This window comes from Neopsephotus bourkii, unplaced genomic scaffold, assembly GCF_033783945.1.
Source record: "Neopsephotus bourkii isolate Nb327-2 ecotype Australia unplaced genomic scaffold, CSIRO-AGI_Nbou_v1 NB_1600, whole genome shotgun sequence".
Taxonomy (NCBI): Eukaryota; Metazoa; Chordata; class Aves; order Psittaciformes; family Psittacidae; genus Neopsephotus; species Neopsephotus bourkii.
Genome location: NW_026902076.1, coordinates 958,431 through 983,434, shown reverse-complemented (window position 1 = coordinate 983,434; position 25,004 = coordinate 958,431). Strand labels below are relative to the sequence as shown.

The window sequence follows — 25,004 nt, the reverse complement described above, 5'->3', positions numbered from 1 at the left end:
CATGTATCAGCACTAAGGCTAAATGTCAAACTGTTTGGAAGGTCACAGGGAGGAGAAATGGCTCATACATCTCTTCTTTACCATGGATACACAAGACATATGGACTAAGAGATGTTCTGAATGAATCTGGCAGGTGATGAGTTTGTTGTAGTACAGATGGTCCTCAACTGCTGGAAAAATATCAGTTCTGCTTACATCTCCTGTACAAACACAGGCAAGATAAGGACTTCTTCATGACAGAAGGGAGGAATGAGATTACTTACCAGCAACTTAGGTTCTTCGTAAATTTGCACTCAAAGAATCAATAAGGCTAGGAGAAAATTTCCAGAAATTCCTGGAGAGCAGTGACCATGGGTGCCTTCACCCTTCACCCCACTGTCAGAAGGCAGGCAGAACTATGGAGGCCTGGCTTCCTCTCAGTTCCTCCCAACTAAGTAAAAAATCCAAACAGAAGCAGCAATAAAAAAAGGATGGGATTTGTGTACATCAGGGGCCCACTCCAGAGAATGGTAGTTGTACCTAAGTTACTTCTTGTGGGCTGGGAAGGATTAGGTACTCTTGAGAAATATGGGGAGCAGAGCTATCAAAGCAAGAACCCATTCTGGATTGTGTTCAAGAGAGAAAAGATCTAAAGGAGGCAAGTAGAATTTTCATTTGCCTCAAACATGTTTTAAGGAGAAATAAATAGGCTTTGGTTTGTCTTCTGCCTTTCTCCTGTACAGTCATTGAAAGCAACAAGGAGCCCTTTGGACTGGACTGAAATCTCTGACACAAGTAGGACATCGACCACACACAGGTTCAGGGGAATTATGAACAGCAATACGCTTTACAGGAGTCACATTTGCACAGTGACAAACAAACTCCTTTGATATCAGATAGACTTTTCCAAAGAGTTGGAGAAATAATTTCTGACACCGCACAAAGAGTGGCCAAACTTTCTGATCAGATAAAATATGCCATCTTCCTCCCTGACCATAAGCACAGTTGGATTTTGCAGGTGGCTCACACATTATAGGATAGTGCTAATGCCAGAAGGGTGGTCCCACCAGCAGTCATGCTCCTGGCAGTTGAAGTCCTGGCTGAAAATTACATTTCACTTCAATTCATGCCGGGTTAATTTTCAGCTTGATCAGAGAATGTTGCGACTGACAATGTCAACACAAAGAAAGAGGTTGCATCCTGCAGACAGGTCAGGGAGAGAGAAGAAAATTGCCCTTTTCCCTAACAGTCAAGTCAAAGATTAGCTTATAGCAATCATGGAACTACTGGTTGAGGCACAATACAGACAAACTGGAGGTCTGAAAATCCACATCCCTTTAGACAGACAGCATGGAGGTGCAGCAGAACCACTGTCGGGGTGCAATTTTAAGGTATATAAATTAAAAATCTGGAAGGTGCTGAGAATGGCCTCTTTAGTGCAAAAAACAAGGCAATACATAATCCCTAAACCTTTATAAACTTTAGAAAAATAAGATTATGTATGATTTTTTCCCAGTATTTTCAGCATTTTCAGTATTTTCACATTCATTCTCTTTTCTGTATCAATGTCAAAGAAGCAAACACTTGAAGCATTTATAGAGCTATACATACCAGTCCTCATATAGACAAGATTATTCCCAGGACAGAAAGAATGCTCATCTGTGCATTATAGGCTGAACAGGGATGACAACCATATGTCACTTGGCAGAAGTTGGGGGGTTTGTTTGTTGCTTTTCCCATATCCCAAATGTAATGAATTATAAAATAAAGCCTAAATTAATAGTCAAGGAGGACTTTATCAGGGCCTTACACTTATGAGATGCTCATCTGGGAGAATCTCTTAGGTTGTTTGACTTGATCAAAGGTTCCTGCTTTTCAATATACTTCTGTATAATACTCAGACTCAAGAGCTTCATGAAACAAGAACCAGACTGCCACCAAGAGAAAATTCGAATCCCAGTGAGATGACAGTCTCGTCTTAAAGGCAGGAGGCCAACTGTTCAGAAAGCAGGAACTTTTGAATATTAATATATAGGACTTCCAGTTTGTACACTTAAGCAACTGTGTACCATCTAGATTGATATTTGAAAGGTCTTTAACTGCAACAGAACGTACATATTTGATGTTTAACAACATCAGAACAATTAGACAAGTACATAATTGCTGTTGGGGGTAGGAAGGCTTATATGACATTAATTCAGCTTCTAGAGAAAAGGTAAGATAATGCCACAGACAAAGCTTTTAAACTTTTGAGTGAGCACTATACTCAAGAAGTCCAACATTCTCTGCCTATGCTGGATTTATCCAAAAAGTGTGCCAAAAATTTATCTGCTTAGTAAAAAAACTTCTCTTTGACAGATTTGCATTACTGTAAGGCTGGCTAAATAAGATTTACTGTGTGCACGTCACTGAACCTCAGGAAAGGAGAGAAATATCATGAGTGAGAGAAATAACTCTCACTTTTTGCACCTATACATAAAACCACATTTCCCGTAGCAAGTTAAAGGCAGGGAGTAAACACAAACTAAGGCAAAGAAATAATTCCACCTTAAATATCTTCTACTGCTCAAACTTAAAAGGGTATATAAGCATAACATTTCCATCTTACAAAACAAAGAACTTGAAATTGGGACTGTGTGGTTTAGGTTTTCCTTAATCAAGAAAGGTGGTACAGCTTTGCAAAAATGAGTTTTGCAAAGTTTTCAAACAGATATTAGTATTAAAGAACCATAAGAATACATTGGTAAAGCAACCTGTCTAAGTTTTGGATATGTAAAGCCTTCAGAGAAGAGTGTCATCTGCTCTGTGGAGAGTGATGCACTCACATTTTGCAAATTATTACAGAAGAACCATTTGGAAATTCTACTGAACCAAGCTTAGATAAAGGGTTACGCATGTTCACACCAATCACTACAGTGCAACGCAGATGCCTGAGACAGTTGTGAATGAATTGGGTATCTACACAGCTCAGTGTCATACACAGATATTAGCTCACATCCCAGAAGGAATACCGCCACATTAGTGTGGCTCTGTGCCCGGGCTAATTAGGTGATTTTTCCCCAGTTGCCAGAAATCAAAGAGTGAATCATACATCTGCCAGTATCCAACCTTCTTCTGAAAGCACAGACTGGAACTATTTTGAACCTCAGTTACATGAGAATGCAAGGGGAATATGAAGACATAATGTCATCATTTTACTTTGTTTTAAAGCCAGAAGGAACGATAACTTCATTTCATTTGACCTGTTATCACAACTGCTACACTTCATCCATATTGGATCCAGCATAAGAACTACGGTCAGCCTTAAGCACTGAAGTCCTTTAGAGACTGACCCTATTTCATGTGTGCCACAGGCAAAGTCCAACCATACACTCTCAAAGCCAAAATTACAGACACGGCAGATAACTCATTAGGTGGTAGTTGCCCAGATTATTTCAACAGAAATCCATTCCTCATACTGCTTTGGAAGGCAAAGAATCCTATAGTCCTGCTTATTAGTTCCCAGCTCTAGCATTCAGGATCTGCTGAACATGTGAACAAGACACATGAACCAATTATCCGAAAATAGGATTCTCTGCTATATCAAAACAACCAGCCCATTCCAAAGAAGCCAGCCTCTGGTGATGGCTAGTTTCTGACAATCCAAAGAAAAATTGATTAAAAAAAGACCTAAACACAACTACTGGTAGGATAGGGAGAAAATCTCCTTCCTGACCCTTACAAATAAGCCACAAAGGCCCTGAAGCACGATTTAAAGATGATCATTGTCTTAATTCAGAGCTGCAAGTATCTCAAGAATGGTGTAACTTACTCTGAACACAACCATAAAGGAAGAAATTGAAAAGGGAGGTTCATAAATCAACAATACAGGCCATCACACGACACATGGATACATAATTTCTTCTCATGATTCAAAAGGATAGTGCTGGAAAAGGACACCAATGTTTAATTACACTAAAAGCTGTAAAACTATTTTATTCTAAGGTAGAACTTCTCAAACTTCAGCTTTCAACTATGGGATTTTTTATGGCTTTACTAGTCATTGGGTTGTCAACCTCACTACAAGGTATCTGCTCCTCTCATATGCACCTGTAAAGATTACTTGATCATTTCTTTTTCTCTTCAACTAGTTGAATATGTTTATTCAGAGCAACAGGCCAGTTTTCTAGGCTCTATGTCCTTTTTGTGCCCCTTCCTTGAATCCCCAGCAACATTTCAGTGTAATTACTGGTATGTCAACACAGAAACTGCACAAAATGTTCTGATTTTACTAACTCTGCATACAGAAAATAGCTTCAAACACCTGACTAAGGCTTCCCTTTTCATACAGGAGTCACTGGAAGACACTTACCCACAGTAACCCAATTCTCAGAGTTAACTGTTTCCTAGGATGTTATTTGCTTTTTTTTTTGTTTGTTTCCAGATGTAGTAACAAGTGGCATAATTATGATAGCTGTTAAAATATTGCGATGAGTTACTGTGGGTAGTGTTTCTGGGAAATGGTAGAAAGGATGACGTTTACTGAAACTATACAAACATGTAAAATGTTTTCTCAACACAGTTTCCCATTTCTGTTTGCACAGATGTGTGTAATGTCATCATGAAGCCTCTTCCAAGAAAGATAAATTAAATCAAAAGGTTTGAATAAGGCAAATAACTAGAATGCTCCGGTGGTGCCTCTACACACCATCTCTTACCTCATTTTGTTCCCTTTTTCTAATCATAAATGATATCCACTGCCATTGAAAAATATAAAAAAACAAACAATTTTTTTTATGAAGGATTAAAGGTCCTCTGCACAAATAAAAAGGCCAGCTCTGAAGCTGCAAAGAAATATGCTTTAATTTAAAAGAGACAAAAGAGAGCATTACAGAAGAAATTGTCATAATCAAAGTTGAAAAAAAAAATCTATTGTCTACTGTGCCTCTCTGTGGGAATTTTCCCAGCACAGACAGCTGTAAAGGAGGAGGGGTATTGTGCATTTCTGTACTCTCATTCTCTCTCTCCCTCTCTTTCTCTGTCAATAAATGTCTGCAATCATATTCCTGAGCTCCAGTGTGATTTCAAGGTTCATCTCTTCCACGCAGCTCAAACACTAATTATCCCAGCTGTAATTAGTAAGATAATTAAATACTGGCTCGCTCATCACTCTACCTTGTGTCGGGTCATGATTCTCCCAGAAGACCTTGAGCAATTCCTCGAAGCTGATGTTTTCTGGCTGATACACTACTCGTACAGTCTCTGTGTGGCCGGTTTTCCCTTTAAAGACAAAGTAAAATCAGACGTTACTAGTGAGAATTAGCTAGTGCGTATCTGTTTTTTTATATCTGAGATTCAAAGCACAATCCTTTGTTCTCCCCTTTTTTTTTTTCTAAAGGTGTTTTGATTTACAGAATCCCAAGGGTTGGAAGGGACCTCAAAAGATCATCTAGTCCAACCCCCCTGCAAAAGCAGGGTAACCTAGAGTACATCACACAGGAAGTTGTCCAGGCGGACCTTAAATATCTCCAATGTAGGAGACTCCACAACCCCCCTGGGCAACCTGTTCCAGTGCTCTGTCACTCTCACAGTAAAAAAAGTTTTTCCTGATGTTCACATGGAACCTCCTATGCTCCAGTTTACACCCATTGCCCCTTGTCCTATCACTGGACATCACTGAAAAAAACCTAGCTCCATCATCCTGACACTCACCCTTTACATATTTGTAAACATTGATGAGGTCACCCCTCAGTCTCCTCTTCTCCAAGCTAAAGAGACCCAGCTCCCTCAGCCTCTCCTCATCCACTGGACTCTTTCAAGCAATGTTACACTTAAGCCTTTTTATACAGTATTTTATATACCTGCCAGCTTTGAGACCTTTGCTAGTTTGGACAAGGCCAGCATGACATAAACCATTCAGAGAGAAAATAAGATATTAGAGCAATGTCATTACAGGAGTTTGTCAGCTAACAGAAAGAAGAAAAAAAAAAGAAAAAAGTTCTTAAATATTTGTAACTGACAACTAGCAAAATAATTCAAAATAAACTAATTGCAACACTGAAATATGAAAACTTGTATTTCTAAGCTGTCCTGACAGTATGAAACCAGGATTCATTTCCATCAGGTAAGATATGGATAAAATAATTTATTATAAAAACAAATTTCAAGGGTGTGTTTACACAAGATCACACAAACAGTTTCAAACTATTTCACATCATCAAAACCACTGATGCCAGTGGGGTTCAAAAAGAGTCAAAGAGAGTCTGACTGAACTTCATGGCAGCAGATGAAGTTTGTGGAATATTGACAGGTGTTGCAGCACGTTAAAACATATTCCAGTTTTCTAGTTACACCATGGGTATGGCTTTTTTATTCCTTATGTGCCTAATCACTCACAATATTGTTGAAAGATCCAGCTTCAGAAAAGATGAAGGATCCGGCCAAATAATTCACTTCATCTCTAACTAATAGGTCGATGAGTGCTCAGACATCTCAGGGTGAAAGTCCATCACACTGAGTGCTACACAAGGATTACATATTTAAAATTTTATAAATAGTTATATATTATGTCTTTTTGCAATTTATAAATGTAGGCATATTTGTTGTCATAATACATTCATGAAACTTACCCCATTCTTCAGTTACATCAAACTAAATAATTAACTAAAAAAAGTAAACTGGACAGGCAGATCTGGCTTTTGGTAGGGATGCAATAAGCTTCTTGGTCACCCCAGGACAGTATTTTATTTCATTTGTGCCAGCATAAACTTCAGATTTACCCAACTGACTTCAATAGAACTGTTTCATTTCATGCAGTGCAACAACCAGATGAATCCAGCCCACTGATGGGTTCTGAATTAGCTGTCACCAAGCAAGAAAAATCTATGAGTAACTGAGAAGTGTTCAGTAGAAAAAGCAATTCAGTGCTGAGACAAATTTTAATTAAAAATAAAAAAAGAAGTACAAAGAAATAAAAAAGATGCTAAGATATATTAAAGAAATTTAACAGGGAAAACTATGACAGCGTTAGTTAATGGGGCACCCGAAATGAAGAAAACCTAAATGAGGCACAGAGGGGTGGGCTAGCTATTAAAAGGGATTTGAAAGACTGGGATTAAACTTAGTCTGTAATGCAGAGGAGTAAAAGGGGACACATTTGGGATATCTGTAATAAAAATTTTGACAAAATCAAATTGGTTCATATCTACTGTTCTTCACAATACAGCAAAGATATGCTCTCTGAGATTAAAAGACAAAAAGTATACAGGTTTCATGTAACCTGTAGCTAAAGCCATGTCATCCTGTCCACCAGGGAACTGCACAGGCAAATGATGGCCCAATTCCTCTTTTACATGCACCACGCCTACTGAAGTCCATGGAAGCAACTCATTATCTGCAGTCAAATTTGGATGGTAGGTTGGCAGAAAGGGATCATACATTTAGTAGAATATGAGTACAAGTCAGAGATAATTGGCTTAATGAAACAATGAAATGATCTTTCTATATTAGGGCACGCACTGATAGCCAGCTTAGGTCAGGGATGGGATTATTCCACATTTCAAAGCTTAATATTGACTATCAGTGAAAATAATGTTTTTTAGCCTTACCTTAAGTTCAGGTAGGGACTGCTGCTGTTGCTTGAGCTAAAGGAGAGCAACTGGACAGAAGTTTGTCCCACTCCCACAAGCCTACACTGTATAACTGAGAAGAGATTAAGGAGTGGCTTCTGACTTTAATTCCCTTTTCTGTTTTCGGACTGGGGTGTTTTTTGTAAGCCAATGCAAAGCTTATGAAAGGTTCTTATCACTCAGGAGCAAATTGCTTGTCTAAGATGACTAGCTTTAGATCACAAGAGAGTTTCTTAAAGAACTTCAAAACAACAGAGGCATTACCTTTCCTCTCAATTGAAGCAGCAATTACATCTTGTCAACACTGTCTGCTCTGACTAATTCATAAGTTCAAAGAATCAGCTTTCTTCTTTTCCACTGAATAAGGAAATAATGGTGCTACTTTAAGAACTATAGTCTGACCTTGAGAAAAAATCCTCAGATATGTGGCTAACAGACTGTTAGAACCTAGAGCATATTTAAAATCAATATTCATCCGCAGGGAAAAGCAAGGAGGTAATGCTACTGGTCCCATCAGATTCACCGCTAATTTTCCCAAAGCCTTTCCACAATCTAGTGGATTGTCTTTCAGAATATGGTGTGGCCATTTCTACTAAGAACAATCTTAGTCATTTGTGGTGAGCACACCTACTTGCTGATAATTTCATGGAAACTATACCAATTAGCTGGGTACACATGAGCAAACAGACAGATAAAAGGCTCTATGAGGAACAGAGTAACCACATTTCCTAGAAGCAACACAGTAAGAAAATGGCAACATGGAACAGGAAAAGAAAAAGAACAAACCATAGACACAATATGTCCCACAAGAAGGAACCAAAAGATACCAGAAGGTTACCTTAAGTAGCATGTGGAAATGAACAGCTCGTTGGTGCTGAATATGAGTCAGCTGCAGCTAAAGTGGCAAAAGGGAACTCAAATTGGGTTCTCCCTATTGGTTTTTAAATTAGATGTAAGGAAGGAGTTCTTCCCTGTGAGGGTGCTGAGGCCCTGGTACAGGTTGCCCAGAGAATCTGTGGCTGCTCCTTGGCAGTGTTCAAGGCCAGGCTGGATGGGGCTTGCAGCAACCTGGTCTAGTGGAAGGTGTCCCTGCCCATGGAACTGGATGATCTTTAACTTCCATACTGTGATTCTATGGTCTTATTTCACTTTTTTTGTTAGGCTTAAGTTTGACTATGAAAATAGAACAATTACCTTTCACTTTGGGTTTCATATATTTGGTACACTACAGTGTTGACAGAAAAGTGCTGAAAGTTAACCACTCCTCTGTATTGTAAAAAACAAAATAAAAATCATTGAAATATTTCTATCAAATCTTTTTTTGTAGGATTTCTTCAAATGGAGAGGCAGTAATCAAAGAAAAACAACAAACCCCCTTGTTCTTTTAGGAAGAAATTTAACAGGCTAACACTCAACAACTGAAACGATTTTGAATGATCTGTGATAGATGCTGTTCTTTCACTGACACTGAGCTCTTCACCTTAGTGCCTCCTTCAAAATTTCTCATGAAAGGTCCATTTATATTAAGCCAGTCATGGTGTCCTCAGTTCTCCTATTGCTTTTAATTAGCTGATTTTTAATATTCCACAGTGAAAGCATGCTCCCAAAAGTTCCAAAAGTTTTAACAAGTATGAAAATTTCTAGAAGTCTTCTCCCAAAAAAAGCTTAAGGTTTGAACCAGGTTTTTTTAAATAATTTATTTAATCACTAAAAATAATTTCATTTGCTGTTAGCTGTGCAAATAGAAATCCTTTATTTATAGGTGCCATTATCGGATTTCCAGTTATGGTGCTCAGTTCTCCTTCAGCTTTAGAAGGAGCTTAGCCATTGAAGAACCTTGCTGCAGATGATAAGACTTTATTACACCATGGCAGAGAGGGCTGTGTGCCAACAGCAGATTGTCTGTTTATCCTGTATCCATTTCCCACTTAGAAAACACAGTCAGTCTCAGAGGATTAGCTTCAGTGAGCTCTTTCAGTGGGGATTCAAACTCTGGCAAAAATGTTCCTGTAAAAAGTAACAGAAAAAGACATCTGAGTGACACCTCAGTACTCTTTCTCAATTTTTTTTCTTCCTAATATCGTTTGGATTTTCACCTTCTTATCCATCTCGCAGGTGAGTGCCCAATCCAACAGATTATCGAAGCGAATTCATTCTTTTTAACTTGCTTTATTCAGTAAGCATTTAATTATTTCCAGCAAAGTGGAACAACTTCAAAGGGCTAGCATGAGAGCATCTCACCTGTGAATGAACACCCAGCAGCTACAGTGCTGCTACATGCCATGTGGTCTTCATCTCCAGCTGGTCCAGCCCTGGGTGAATCGAATTACAAAGTTCAAGCAGCAACCCTGTTTTTCTGAATTGCCAAAACTATTCCCTCCTGACCCACTTCTTCAATAAAAAAGGACTTGCTTCTCTTTACCCACTGAAATAAAGGTCCTAAATCCAGTAAAAGTCTAAAGATAATGTAAAGAAATAGGTGGTAGATCTTCAGCTGATGCGCATTTCAGAGCTTATTGATTTTGGAGCTACAACAGTCTGTGCTAGCTGAAGCCTAGGCCCTAGTGAACATGCAAAGCATTACATGAAAAAGTAGTAGGCCTTTTGAGCATCCATTTCTCCAAACTAGCCTGGGAAGTCTTTTATGTTGTAGTTACCCCTAGTAAAATTTCCAGCTTCTTCCTAAAATAGCAACATGTGAAATAAAGGGGTTCAACATTAACACACTGAGAGCTCACACTTTGGGGATCTCCTCAACTCTTACTTTTTTCCTTGAAAGTAATGGGGATGAAAAGTGGAAATAATCACAGAGCAATAAATTTTTAAGATGGGTCCATTATGACAATTTTATTTTACTTCCTGCCTAATCACAGATGAGACAATTTCACTGGAGCAGGCCCATATTTTTTACTTAAGTAACAGCTCTTGACTCAAAAGAACCCAACAGACTGAAAATCCACCAGAAGTCAAGGAAACTTCATCAAGAGGTCAATACCTCTCACTTTTAAAATAAGTGAAGAAGAAAAACAAAGTCAACAGATACTTTGTTTATTAACTAAGCTTATTTATTTAAAGATCATTCTGTACAAAGACTGCTAGGAAGTCATCCCTTTTCTTCTTTTTTCCCTGAATTTTTCAAATGAATTTCTAATATTTCTAATAAATGACACTGTTTGACACAGTTTTTTGTTTTCCTTTTTGGGAACATAAGCAAGTATTAACTCAGACATTCAGCCTCTCCCTTGCCAAGACCATAAGCAGATGCTCAGGGAAAGGCTGCAAAAGAGTATGTGATACATCTATTGTACCGTACGTGAAGAATCGACTGCCTTTATCTGAACTTGGCTCCTACTTGCTTCTTCTAAGACTCTTTTAGCTCTGCTTGGAGAGACAGTCAGCAACCCATCTTTACACATTCACCTTTGGCAGCTAATGGTTTCCTAATCACTTTTCAGTTTTCCAGGGTGATTTTCCCACTGTTTGGAGGAGACTGTAAAATATATCATGTACACAATGGCACTAACATGTGGCTACTATTTTTTTACTTTCTTCTTTCTATTTCAAATAACTTTAATGACTTTGTTAGCACTGAAATAGGAGATAATGTTTGGTTTAATATCAACTGTGAATTGTGCTTTACAAAATATAATGCTTTACTTGCTCAGTGTGATTCATGCTCTTTTATACAGTTATATTAAAGTATGTCAATCTTATACAGTGAGACACCAATTTATCACTATGGTCCAGCCAATCCTGTAGTTGTTAGTCAGAGTAAAATTTTCCATAAATTCTAGAAATTTCTGCCTGGAAGGCAGAAACTTCTGCCTGGACCACAGGAAATCATGTCTCTTCTAGCACCTACAGAAAATAGCATACACAGCATCTACAATGTGGTGCATACATCTGAAGAGAGAATTTTCTTATATTTCATTTATTTATTTTAGAAGAGGGCAGATTAATTACACAGTAAATGAAAACCTTAAAAGACAAGAAATTTTGCTGACTGAACAATAAACTGCTATAAAATGCATTTCTGGTGTCTGTTAGAATCACTTAGGTTTTCCAGCCTCTCAAATCAAAATTAACAGAATAAAGATAACAGTGAAAAATGGGATACAAAATGTTGTTACTGGTATTTTTTTCACAGATATTCAGTTGCCTTTTTCAGTAAAACTGGTTGAATGAATTTAAAATAAAGATTGTCAGTTTGAACAAAGAATATTCCTTTTTTTTTCCTAAAAATCCTCAAAATGAAACTACTAAATGAACTTGTTTCTTATTTGCAAGTATTTAAAATTTATAAAGTATACCTGTAAAATGTTCTTACTTGTGTTTGCTAAAATCCTATGTATTCTTTAGCAGTAAATTGGTTTTGATAATTAGACACTGAACAGTATATCTGAAAGCAAGACCTCTACTAATGACACTTTTTCTGTTCTTATTTTTAAAATACATGTACATGGAAGAGCCCATAAAAGGAAAAATAAGACTAAATTATACAGCTTATAGGACAAAAGGAAATGGCAAAACTTTACTATCTTATTCACTGTCCTTATAGGTTATGCCTTCTGTAGGTTGTATGTCCACACCGGAAGCACTTCAAGAGGGATCACTTCAGACTTGCTCTGGTCTGTAGACTGGATGCTGTTCACAGTTGGAGTGCATTAAGTGTGCTACTAGACAGCATATTCTGATTTAATTTTACTCAAAAGGAATCTCAGCTTCAAAAAAAAGCCAAACAGAATTTTGTAATTTCTTGCAGATGTCAGTGGAAAGCTTCTTTACCATTTGTATCGGAAGAAATGTCTGCACACTAGGGAGACAGGTTTATTTGGGACAAGGGGGAATGGATCTAAACTTACACAGGGCAAGTGCAGGTTAGATGTGAGGATAAAGTTCTTTATTGTGAGGGTGGTGAGGCACTGGAACAGGCTGCCCATAGAGGGGGTAAATGCTCCATCCCTGGCAGTGTTCAAGGCCAGGTTGGACAGAGCCTTGGGCAATATGGTCAAGAGTGAGGCTTGCCTGCTCACGGCCGGGGGGTTGGAACTTGATGATCTTAAGGTCCTTTCCAACCCTAACTATTCTTTGATTCTGTGGGATATCTCTGCTTTGAGTTGTGCTGCTTTGCTAGCCTGGGTACAGAAGAGATCACTGAACTGGATGAACCCCATCATCTAAAGGATTAGTCTGACACTGCCCCTCACCAATACAGCAGAATATCTCCCATGGCATTCAGCTGAAGAAAAATGTTGAATAGGCATATAATTAATGCCCATCTACATGGTTCTATGGAACATAGGTCTTGTCAGACAAACTCGATTTCATCCTCTCATGAAATTACAAGTCTAGTTTTAATAAATGTAGGATGTAATAGCAACCAACTTAGACTTTATTAATGCATTTGACTTATTACTTCATGACAGTCTGATTAAAAAATTAACACTATACAGTATCAATAGTGCAGATGTTAAATGGATTAAGAATTGTCTGAATGACAGTTCTAAAAAAAATTGTCTGAAGGGAACAAGCATTGAATGGCAGCATTTTTATCTGTCCTCTGCAGGGACTGGTACAAACCCTGTTGCTTTAAAAGTCTTTCATCAGTAATTTTAAAGAAAGAAGTTTCAACTTATAAAATTTGAGGATAACTGAAATGAGAAGGCTGATAGGATGGTCTTACAAAGCAATTACTTGCTGTGCTGGCCATTCAATCAAGAATGTATTAAAAACAGTCATATATAAAATTACCAATTAAGGGCAGAAGTGACACACACAATACCTGCAAATGGAGAACAATCTTTGAGGAAAGTGCAAGACTGGCAGTGCACAAGTAAGTAAATATGGAATTTCATTGCAATATTGAAATAAACTGAAATACTGAATGAATTGGGAAGCCTAAGTAAAAAAGAGGTTGGTAGGAACAGCACTGGTGAGATCAATCCTGACACTAAGTAGATCCTCAAAAATAGTTTCAGTGGCAGCCGCAAAGAGCATGATATATTTAGCCTTTCAAAAAGAAAACCTAGACGGTTTTAATTAAAGGATATAAGCATCTTCTGAGGAAGAGAATTACTAAGTGCAAAAGGGGTCTTTGAACAAGTAATGAAAAGGCATATCAAGAGCTAGTGGTAGGAATGGAAACCAGTAAATTCAAATGGAAAAGTAGGTATATCTTTTAAGTACAGAAGATGGTTACTGCTCAATTATACTACTGGATCACTGGTGCTCCTATAAACCTGTGTCCTATAAACCAAGGGAAGCAGTCAATTCTTCATCTCCTGATGTTTTCAAACCTGATTTCATTTCCTTCTGGGAGAGACACTTCAGGCACACAGCATTTAAACTTAAAGGAAAAAGTTTCAGGGCTTAATAAAATAGTAACTGGATGAAAAGTAATGACCTATGATATAAAAGATGTCAAATTAAATAATGCAGTGAGCCTTTACCAGTCTTAAATGCTGTGAATATATGAGTGAATTGCCCCTCTTTTTCCTTTGTTCACTTAGCTTTAACAAAGTCTTTCTATCCCAAACACTGTTATCTGTACAAAGAGTTGGGACTTTTTGTATTACCTTCTTTTCATCATGGTTGATGAGGTAGACTCTAACCTAACTACAATTTCTATATGATCTTTATATAGGTGAATTAAAATCTTTCAGCTACATTGTTGGGAACAAAAAAGACATCATATTGCCACATTTTAAAAGTTCTCATTTTAAATCCCAAATTTAACCCTAAACTTACACATCAGATGGACAGAACCTTTACATGCCAATAAATTGTGTTTACAGGCAAACTAGTTGTATGTGACACCAAGGAAATTCCATGCCAGGCTTATAACATCTAGCCTGTCTGAAACTGAATGTTAGATTAAATGAATATAAAACAAAACAAGTGGTCATGCAAGTAAGACATGCTAACTTTAGGTTAGGACATATTAATTATGAAATTTATTAATATAATGAAGGATTAAATATGGAGGATGTAATGGGAATCACAGAACCTTAGCCTCATAATTAACAGCAATCTTGTATTATTTAAAGCAATTTACATTGCTGTGGAGCCAAGAATTAGGACATAACTGGTTTATACTGTATGTTTGCTTTAAGAATGGCATGCTAATGTTGCTCATACAAAAAACTTTAAGTCATGGTCTTGGAAACAAAAACGTGTTTCATAAACTCAAATATGCAAGAAATCACAATGTATCTCATGAAAGGCAGTTTGGGGAGTGATAAGAAATGGCAGAAGGTCAAAAACCAGTCATATAAACAGACAATGTGCAAAGAAGATGTTGCACTGAAGACATACAGTTTTGAAAAAATGTCACTGAATTTGTCACTTTCCTGGCTAGGACAAACATTTAATAGCATAAAGCAGGACAAAACATTCAATTTTCTTCCCTAGAGTAGGATCCAAGCTTTCGAATAGCAGAAGACACAGAGTCCACCGTTTTTCATCCCAAATGTATTTCCATCTCCTCAAAGAAAGCACACTGTGTACTGTGTCCAAAGTACATGATGAGCTTGCTATCAAGAGTACAACACATCACAAATGCAAAGGTATTCATCTGATTAAAATTATTCATGTTAAAGTAAAGATTTCGATTTTGTGAGAATTCAATCCCAAACTTTCAACTTAGGTTTCTGTGGGATACTTTGGATTGAGTGAATTTAGTTTCCTCAGAAGAAAAAAAATGTCATTCAGAACTTAAGTCCTTGTATTCTTCAGTCCTACTCATTAACTTCTCCTCATGTTAATTCCTTAGCTGACATACTTGTGCACATAAGGTCAGATAAGAAAATGTCTATTAAGGAATGTAACAAGGCTACTGTAACACAGCTGTGGCAAACTGAAATACCATAAAAGACTTCTTTTATTCATATATATGCTTTTCTATAAATGACAAACACATTGATTTCTTGATAAGTACCAGGTATACAGGTCATTCTTGAAAAACATAATGAAGGAGTATGGCAACAGAACTGACCACAGAATAAGACCTTAGGGCATTCAACAAACTAATTGCCTTTTGCTTAGGGGTAAGACCTGTACCAAACTGCAACTCGGGCTTCTGCCACTAACTAAAGCACAGGAGTCACTGTACCACACAGCTTTAGCCTGCTTCTGTTATCATCAATTTCTGTGTCATACAGTAATGAATTTAGTAGCTCAGAAGACTGTTTCATTGTAAAGCTCCTTTAAAAAATTTGATTAATGAAATTATGTTGACATTTTTTATCACAATAGATAAACACAGTGATATATTATGTATATCCTGTTATCAATAGGCATGAAAAACTTTAAGGATAAAAGATTAATACTCTGTCACAGTTGCACCATGCCTTTGTACCAAAGATTTCAAAGTACTTTCTAAATTTGGATTCCATTATCCCCATTTTGCAGAGCACAACCCACTATCACATTTTGTTCTTCAAAATTAATTTTCTATAGATGCAGCATAATTTCTCTAAATAAAACAAGCCCTGGGCAGACAGCATTTCTGTTCTTTTAAAACCCAAATGCAAAACCTTATCTAATATAAATATTTATTGTAGGGCTAAGCGAAACAATATTAATCATGCTTAAATAGTAATGTGGAATATATATGGTGATGCAATTTTGATTTCAGGTAAGAATTCCAAAAGGTAGCAATTTATGATCATAAATTACAAAAATGATACCTCAGTTACTGCCTTGGTGGATGTGAAGTCAGACAATGGCTTTAGGACCCGTGTCATGTCCTTCTCTTGCCAAAGAAAACAGACTCATAATACAAACCGCTTCCAAACTGAAGTACCATAGGGCAAGATGACTGCCAAACAAGGAAAGATGATTGAAACATTGAAATTTCCCTTTAAAAAGCAGTGAATAAACCAAATGTTAATATAATCCCCCAAAAGCTCTGAGAGATAAACAAATGACAAGGGTTTGAAAGGCAGAAACCTTCTGACTGCTCCATCTGCCAGGAATAGAGGCAACTGATTGCACAGAGCAAAGAATGACTCAAGAGCAATCTTCTAGAGTCCATCACAGTAGCACAGACTGCATAAGTGGGTACAAGAACCTTAAAACTCACTAAATCACACAGTCACAAATGATTACAAAGGCAAAATCATTATTTCTAGATTGTGTTTCAGTTTGCCTGAATATTTATGGAGATCAAGTGAGTGATACTACAGGACAACCACAAGCAGTCTCAGGAGTAAGAAGATACAGAGACCCAAGTCTCCAGAAAAGAGTCTTAAGGAGAGATTCATTCACAAAAATAGCTATAATATCCCAAACCAAGTAATACTGGAGCTCTGCTCTGGTACAGAAAAGCATAGATGGAAAAGAATATATATTTATAAAAAAAATACTTGGACTCACTACTTAAACACAGCTTCCATCTATTAAAGGAATATTTTCAATGAGAATTTAGCAGAAAACATTAATTGATTTTTTGTTTAAAAGTTTACAGCTTTTAACTGCAAAGCCTCTGTAGTACAGTTATGCAATATTTCCTTAAATAAATGGAAGACAAAGAATAACAGAAATGCAAGGAATATGCCATTCATTGAGAACAACTTTGAAAAGGGATAAATGGAGGTAAATATAATACCAGGGACAACTATTTATAGCAAGCTCAATGTGAGGATTCAGAAAATATTAAAAAATCTGGAATATAAAAAAGAAGAAATGGGAATGCGATATTTTAATACCTATTGTTTTCCACTAGAATAACAAAAACTGTAGTTTTCTTTTTCTCTGCAGAGTGATTTCAGGAAGAGGTTACTACTCAGGAGATCTCTGAATACAAGGTTAGACTTCTGAATCGGGACACCAACAGAGCACTTAGAAGAAAACTGTACGTATCTTAACAGCCATGAACTGTAGGCTAAAATAATGAAAAAAGGATACATTTCTGTATTTGTACTCTGAACGCTTCTCTTTCATATCTAACTTTTATTAAACTAATTTGACAGCTATATGATATAAATAAGTATGATTTGGATCATTATTTCCCTCACAAGTTCCCAAAAACAAGGATGCAAAAAGCAGTACAGGCAACCTGGTTTCACCAAAGGCTTCTCCTAGACATCAAACTGGAAAGACACAGGCTGGCAGAGAACTTCCTGAGGACAAACAGACGTTCAGAGGGCTTCCAGCAAAAAAGAAACCAGAAGGAAAATTCAGCATTAGTTTATACTAGACAAACACTTTTTAGTCCAGCAAAACTAATAAAGAATTCTAGACAGGAAGTTCTAAAACCGCCCAAGGAACCTCTTTTCTGCAAAACTCTTAAACAGAAACAAATTATGTAAGTGGGTAGGAGCTTAAAAAGACAACGTTTGACGATTTATATATCTAGAACACAGCTATGAGAAAGTAGGCAACAAGTGAGTAAGTAGGCATTGCATGTCATATGATGGAAGACCAATGTCTGGACATGGAATCAAAACAATGCACCTCTCAAAATACAATCACACTACAGATGTGACAGAGGAACTGCAGAGAAGTTCCTTAAGGATCAGGGAAAAATCCCCAAGTCAAAGGTATTAAAATTATATTTAGTTATTTCATCTACTGTGCCCTGGCAAAACTGTACCTTCCCTTTAAGAACATTGTAAATCCTTTGATTTCTTCTAAATATACACTATAGCTATTGCTGCTCTTAACATGATATTCATGAAAGATTATTGAGGGAGAGGGCTAAAACATGCCCAGTATAAGCATTGAAAATTGCGGTAAGGCCAGAGGCAGGTAAATAAGTCATGTAAAGCCTTTGGTGGGTGGTACAAATGTCTGCAAAAAGCAAGAATCACAGAATAGTTAGGATTGGAAAGGACCGTAAGATCATAAAGTTCCAAACCCCCTGCCATGGGCAGGGACACCTCACACTAAACCATGTCACCCAAGGCCTCGTCCAACCTGGCCTTGAACACTGCCAGGGATGGAGCATTCACAACTGCCCTAGGCAACGCATTCCAGTGCCTCACCACCCTAACAGGAAAGAACTTCCTCCATATATCCAAACTAAACTTCCCCTCTTTAAGTTTGAACCCATTACCCCTTGTCCTATCACTACAGTCCCTAGTGAAGAGTCCCCCTTCAGATACTGGAAACCTGATCTGAGATCTCCACACAGCCTTGTCTTCTCCAGGCTGAACAGCACCAACTTTCTCAGCCGATCTTCATACAGGTGTGCTCCAGTCCCCTGATCATCCTCGTGGCTCTTCTCTGGACTTGTTCCAACAGTTCCATGTCCTTTTTATGTTGAGGACACCAGAACTGCACACAATACTCCAGGTGAGGTTTCACGAGAGCAGAGTAGAGGGGCAGCATCACCTCCTTTGACCTGCTGGTCACGCTGCTTTTGATGCAGCCCAGGATACGGTTGGCTTTCTGGGCTGCAAGCGCACACTGAAGCTGGCTCATGTTCATTTTCTCATTGACCAACACCCCCAAGTCCTTCTCCACAGGGTTGCTCTGAATCTCTTCTCTGCCCAGCCTGTAGCTGTGCCTGGGATTGCTCCAACCAAGGTGTAGGACCTTGCACTTGGCATGGTTAAACTTCATGAGGTTGGCATCAGCCCACCTCACAAGGTGTCAAGGTCCCTCTGGATGGCATTCCTTCCCTCCAGTGTATCAACCGAACCACACAGCTTGGTGTCATCGGCAAACTTGCTGAGGGCGCACTCAATCCCACTGTCCATGTCAGCGACAAAGATGTTGAACAAGACTGGTCCCAACATCGATCCCTGAGGGCCACCACTCGTTACTGGTCTCCAGCCGGACATTGAGCCATTGACCACAACTCTTTGTGTGCAGCCATCCAGCCAGTTCTTTATCCACCGAGTGGTGCACCTACCATACTGATGTCTCTCCAATTCAGAGACAAGGATGTCATGTGGGACACTTTGCGCAAGTCCAGGTAGGTGACATCAACTGCTCTACCGCTGTCCAGCATTTCTGTAGCCCCATCATAGAAGGCCACCAAATTGGTCAGGCAGGATTTCCCCTTAGTGAAGCCATGCTGGCTGTCACCAAGCACCTTGTTGTTTTTATGTGCTTTAGCATGCCTTCCAGGAGAACCTGCTCGAAGATTTTGCCAGGCACAGAGGTGAGACTGACTGGTCTGTAATTCCCTGGGTCATCCATTTTCCCCTTTTTGAAAATGGGGGTTATATTTCCCTTTTTCCAGTCGTTGGGTACTTCACCTGACTGCCATAATTTTGCAAATATGATGGACAGCGGCTTAGCAACTTCATTCACCAGCTCCTTTAGGCCCCGCAGATGGATTTCATCAGGACCCATGGACTTCTGCACATTCAGGTTCTTAAGATGGTCTCGAACCAGATCCTGTCCTACAGTGGGCCCAAGGTCTTCATTCTCACAGTCCTTGCATCTGCCTTCCAAGACTTGGGTGGTGTGGTCAGAGCATTTGCCAGTGAAGACTGAGGCAAAGATGTCACTAAGAGCCTCAGCCTTTTCCAAATCAAGGGTAGCCAAGTCTTCTGATAGCTTCTGGAGAGGGCCCATGTTGTCTCTAGTCTGTCTTTTATTTGCTGCGTACCTATGGAATCCCTTCCTGTTAGCTTTCACATCCCTAGCCAAGTTTAATCCTAACTGGGCCTTAGCTTTCCTAACCTGGTCCCTAGGTTCCTGGACTTCTTCCTAGGCCGCCTGTCCTTGCTTCCACCTTTTATAAGCCTCTTTTTTTCCTTGAAGTTTCCTCAGCAGCTCCTTATCCATCCAAGGAAGTCTCCTGGCCCTCCTGCTGCACTTCCTGTATCACTCCTGAGCTTGTAGCAGGTGATCCTTGAATATCTACCTACAGTCTTGGGCCCCCCTGCCCTCTAGGGCTATATCCCATGGAACCTTACTAAGCAGGTTCCTGAGGATGCCAAAGTCTGCTTTCTTGAAGTTCAGGTCAGTGAGCTTGCTGCACGCTCTTCTCACTGTCCTGAAGATCTCGAATTTGACCATCTCATCACCACTACAACCAAGGCTGCCCTGGAGCATCACATTTCCCACCAGCCCCTCCTTGTTCGTGAGCATGAGGTCAAGCATGGCACCTCTCCTTGTCGGCTCCTCTATTACTTGCAGAAGGAAATTGTCTTCCACACAGTCAAGGAACCTCCTGGATTGCTTGTACCGTCCCTCCAACAGATGTCAGGATGGTTGAAGTCCCCTGTGAGGACAAGGGCCTGCGAGTGTGAGGCTGTTCCTATCTGTCTATAGAGAGTTTCAGCCACAGAGTCCTCTTGATCAGGCGGTCTGTAACAGATAACAGGTGTTCTGTAACAGAAAGAAAGGGGGCTTCAAATAAGAAAAATTGAAAAAGTTGGTTGGTTGGTAAAAAAAGAGATTTAGAAAACTTAAAAATATGATGATCAAATGAGTTTGAATGCAGAGAATGCCAGAAAACTGCAGAGAGCTCACTGCAAAAGGGTTAGCTACCATGCAACTTAAGGTTAATCAAGGAAATATCATTGTAGTCTAAGATGTTGGAACTTGATGATCTTAAGGTCCTTTCCAACCCTAACTATTCTATGATTCTATGTGCACTTACATTCTCTGCTTCCCAAAAAATCCCTATCTGATAAACAGAAACATTATAGAGCTCTTGTACCTGGTCTGATCTTGACTGATGTCATAGCCAACAGTCTGGTAATCAGGATCTTGTGAAGACTAAGTCATCAACTGTTCTGGTCTTACCTCTCATCTGGCCCAAGGCACCTCTTCACCCACCATGAGGGGACCCATCAATTGTTCTCCATTAACTGTAGATGGGGTTGAGGCACAACTGGGAAAATGCTTTATTTTCTTTAATCATGAAGAGAAAACCAGTGACACTAGTGAGAGGTTCCTTTCAATCACCATGCATCCTGGGGACCCTACTGAGCGTACAACAGAGCTACGGGCTGCCCTTCTGCTAGAAAATCACATCGCCCCATTTCCCTGCCTTACTTTGTTATTGTAATACCTGGTCATTACATTGCAAATTGTAAAGTGCTGTACAAATACAGAATAGCAGAGAGCCCTGCCACCCACTGAAACTGCTGGAAAAAAATCCAGATCACTAAATGATCTTTAAGGCCCCTACCAAACCATTCTACGATTCTATTAACGGTTGCTTGACTGCAAGCTTATTTTCCCAACTGTCCTCATGAAGGTCCCTGCAATGAGAAGAGGCAGCTTGTTCTATTGCCAACATCATCCAAGGCTACATCAACATTTTAGAATATCTCATTTCTGATTATGGTAAGTGGAATTCTTCATTCCTAGAATCTCACCCTGAGCATAAAACCCCACTTAGTGATGACAAGCTTATTCTTAAGGACAGCATGAAAAATATGCTGCACAGTGTCATAGGTTTCATAAAGACCATTAACCACTGGAAATAGATCAAATGCCAGCTCATGTATTTCTACAGCTGCATGACCCATATTTGAGATCAGGTTTAAAAAAATAAAGGCAAGGAGATCAATCCTTAGCCTTTAATAAATCTTTAAAGATATTCCACTTTTTGTGGCAAACCTTTTAGACATCATTAATTCTCACCCCAATTTTAATGAATGGCTGTGCCAATGCTTAACCTCAAGAAGTCACGCAAAACGAATTATTATTGATGATTAATTATGCTGTAATAGGCCAATAAGAGCAGCCTTTATTTCAGGAACTGATAAAATTAATTAAAATTGACTCCAGTAAACACTGGACTGTTTATACTGCTACTTACATACAACAAAAAATACTTTTGCTTTTCTTTTTTTTTCATAAAATGTGAATTGTTATACTTCACATTAGACCAGTGAAAGCATTTGCCTCCCGCTTAAACCTAATGAACATTCATTGTATTTGACTATCAATTATTTCTATTCAACCAATCACAAACTAAGAGTTTTAAATTACAGGTCACTGGTATCCTTTCTAAAATTCCCATTTAAATAGGAGTGTTTAAGAAAAGTAAAGAAAGCATTTTAATTCAAGTGAAACCAGTACTCCTTGATATTAAATCATCCAAACAGAAGGGCCCAATTTGGATGCCCATAAGCACTTTGGAGACAATGAGGAAAAAAAAAGAGTAATTGTTAATCTATCAAAAAAAAACAAAACAACAAAAACCACCAAAAAATCCCAAACCACACACAAACCAAACACAAACCAACAAAAAACCCTAATCAAATCTCAAGGAAGTAAAATATTCAAATAATGTGAATCACTGTGCTCACATTTCTATTTACTGCACATAACCTACTACTGTGAGATCTATTAGAATTTAATAGCATCAAATCTGGCAAAATGAGGGACACAAATTTCTTTCTCATAGACACAACTCCTTGGAGATAATTTTTCTTATACTGAGAGGAGCTCTAGTCTTTCTAAGAGACAGGCACAGGAAGATCCTGTGGCTAAATGATGAGCTTACATAAATTCCACCTGTAATAAAGTACAGTTTCTTAACATTGAGGGATAACCACTTGACATCACTTATCTTCTTCAGCTACTTTTAATCCAAGCTTCTATGCTGAATTCTATGGTCTGCAGATGCAGGAGGCCAGCAGTCCTGGTGGTCATCCACAGCACCAGAATCCACAAATCTATGTGTATTCTATCCATCATTCCTTTCTTTCAAAAGCTTTACTGAGAACATCACTTTTGTAATGCTCAGCACTCATTAGAGTTTCCAACTCTCACTAAAACAATTACTAGAGTCAACACTGATACTTATAGTCAGTTCCCTCTATATAACTAGCCAGGGGTATTCTCCATCTTTCTTCCAGTTTTGCCTTCCAATGAAGCACAGATGCCACTACAGTGAGGACACAATGGCCTGGTGCCCTACATCTGGCTTATGTGGTACACATTGCAGATGAAAGAAAGGGAAGAGATACTTCTACATGATGGATGGTTAATGTGTTTTGCTCTTTCCATCTCTCATTTTATCTGCAGGAAAGCGCATAACTTTCCCCTGGGATCATCTGAGGATATTTAGTGAATTCTTTTGCCACTGCTAAGGTCTTGTATGCCAGCTGTAGTTTTCCATTGCCTGCTTCTTGTATATAGCACATAGGATCACAGTTATCTGAGATTCAGTGTGGAAATAAGAGTGAGCTGTAGGAAGTGTGCCATAGCCTGAAGATTAGATTACTTGGTGCCCCCTTAAACTATGAATTGTGTGAATCTATAATTACATATAAAATCACACTGACATGTACATTTTTGTTTTGGTTTTCTTTTTTTTTTTTCTTTAGGAAGAAGGCCAGACTATCGAACAGTTCAAGGTTGATCAGAAACTAAGAAGGCCGATGGAATGGTATCAAATTAGCAAGGTGTGAAAAGACATTACCTGCAGGAAGACAAGTCTGTCAAAGAGCATGTTAAAGGGAAAGCTAAATCCAACCTAGAATATTTTGATGAGAAGTTACAGCAATCATGTAGAATCATAGAATCACAGAAGTGTTTGGGTTGGAAGGGGCCTTGAAGATCATCCAGTTCCGACTCCCTGCCATGGACAGGGACACCTTCCACTAGACCAGGTTGCTCCAAGCCCTGTCCAACCTGGCCTTGAACACTGACAGGGATGGGCCAGCCACAGCTTCCCTGGGCAACCTGTGCCAGGGCCTCACCACCCTCACAGGGAAGAACTTCTGCCTGAGAGCTCATCTCAATCTCCCCTCTGTCAGGTTAAAGCCATTCCCCCTTGTCCTGTCCCTACAGGCCCTTGTCAAAAGCCCCTCTCCAGCTTTCTTGTCAGCTCCTTTAAGCACTGGAATCTGCTCTAAGGTCTCCCCGGAGCCTTTTCTTCTCCAGCCTGAACAACCCCAGCTCTCTCAGCCTATCTTCATAGGAGAGGTGTAAACAAAATCTTTCCTCAGCAGTGATGGATAGTATAGAAAGTGACAATGGCCATAAGCTTGGGCATTAGGAGAGCCTTTGTCACCAGGAGGTCAGTGCTGCAGTGGAGCACACTATGCTGTGCACTTCCATAACCTTGGAGCTTTCCCTGATTTAGCTTGCCAAAGCCATTGATGAACTGAGTGTTGAAGATGGGAGTTTGGAGTAAAGACTTTAACATCTCCCTTCCAAACAGCATTGCTATGATTCTAAATCTTAACAGTAATTGCGGTAATAAACTACAGCTAGTTTTCTTCATTGTCCATTTTAAATTTATAGACTTATTCTGGATGACACAGTCAATTTGAATATAGAAAGTTTGGCATTTTAGTTATCTTTAGCAGTATTTTAGACTGCCTATGCTAGCAAATTAATCAGTACCAGAAAACAGTCCCAGGTACTGGGATTAGATCTCTTCAAATGTAAATTGTTGGAATGGTCAGCTCCATGGCTTTGGGTCATGCTATAAATGTCTCTCTCCTCTCACCACACATTTGTGTGCGTGTATACATTTGCACATATGTAATT

At 38.8% G+C, this 25,004-nt stretch overlaps 1 protein-coding gene across 1 annotated transcript in view; it reads right to left on the bottom strand.

Moving 5' to 3' along the window:
- Positions 1–25,004, bottom strand: part of MSRA (methionine sulfoxide reductase A) — a 282,899-nt gene that overhangs the window by 106,828 nt on the left and 151,067 nt on the right. Inside the window, exon 4 of the mRNA XM_061372202.1 lies at positions 5,134–5,238. Coding sequence (XP_061228186.1) covers positions 5,134–5,238 — 105 coding nt within the window. The remainder of the gene's footprint in view (positions 1–5,133; positions 5,239–25,004) is intronic.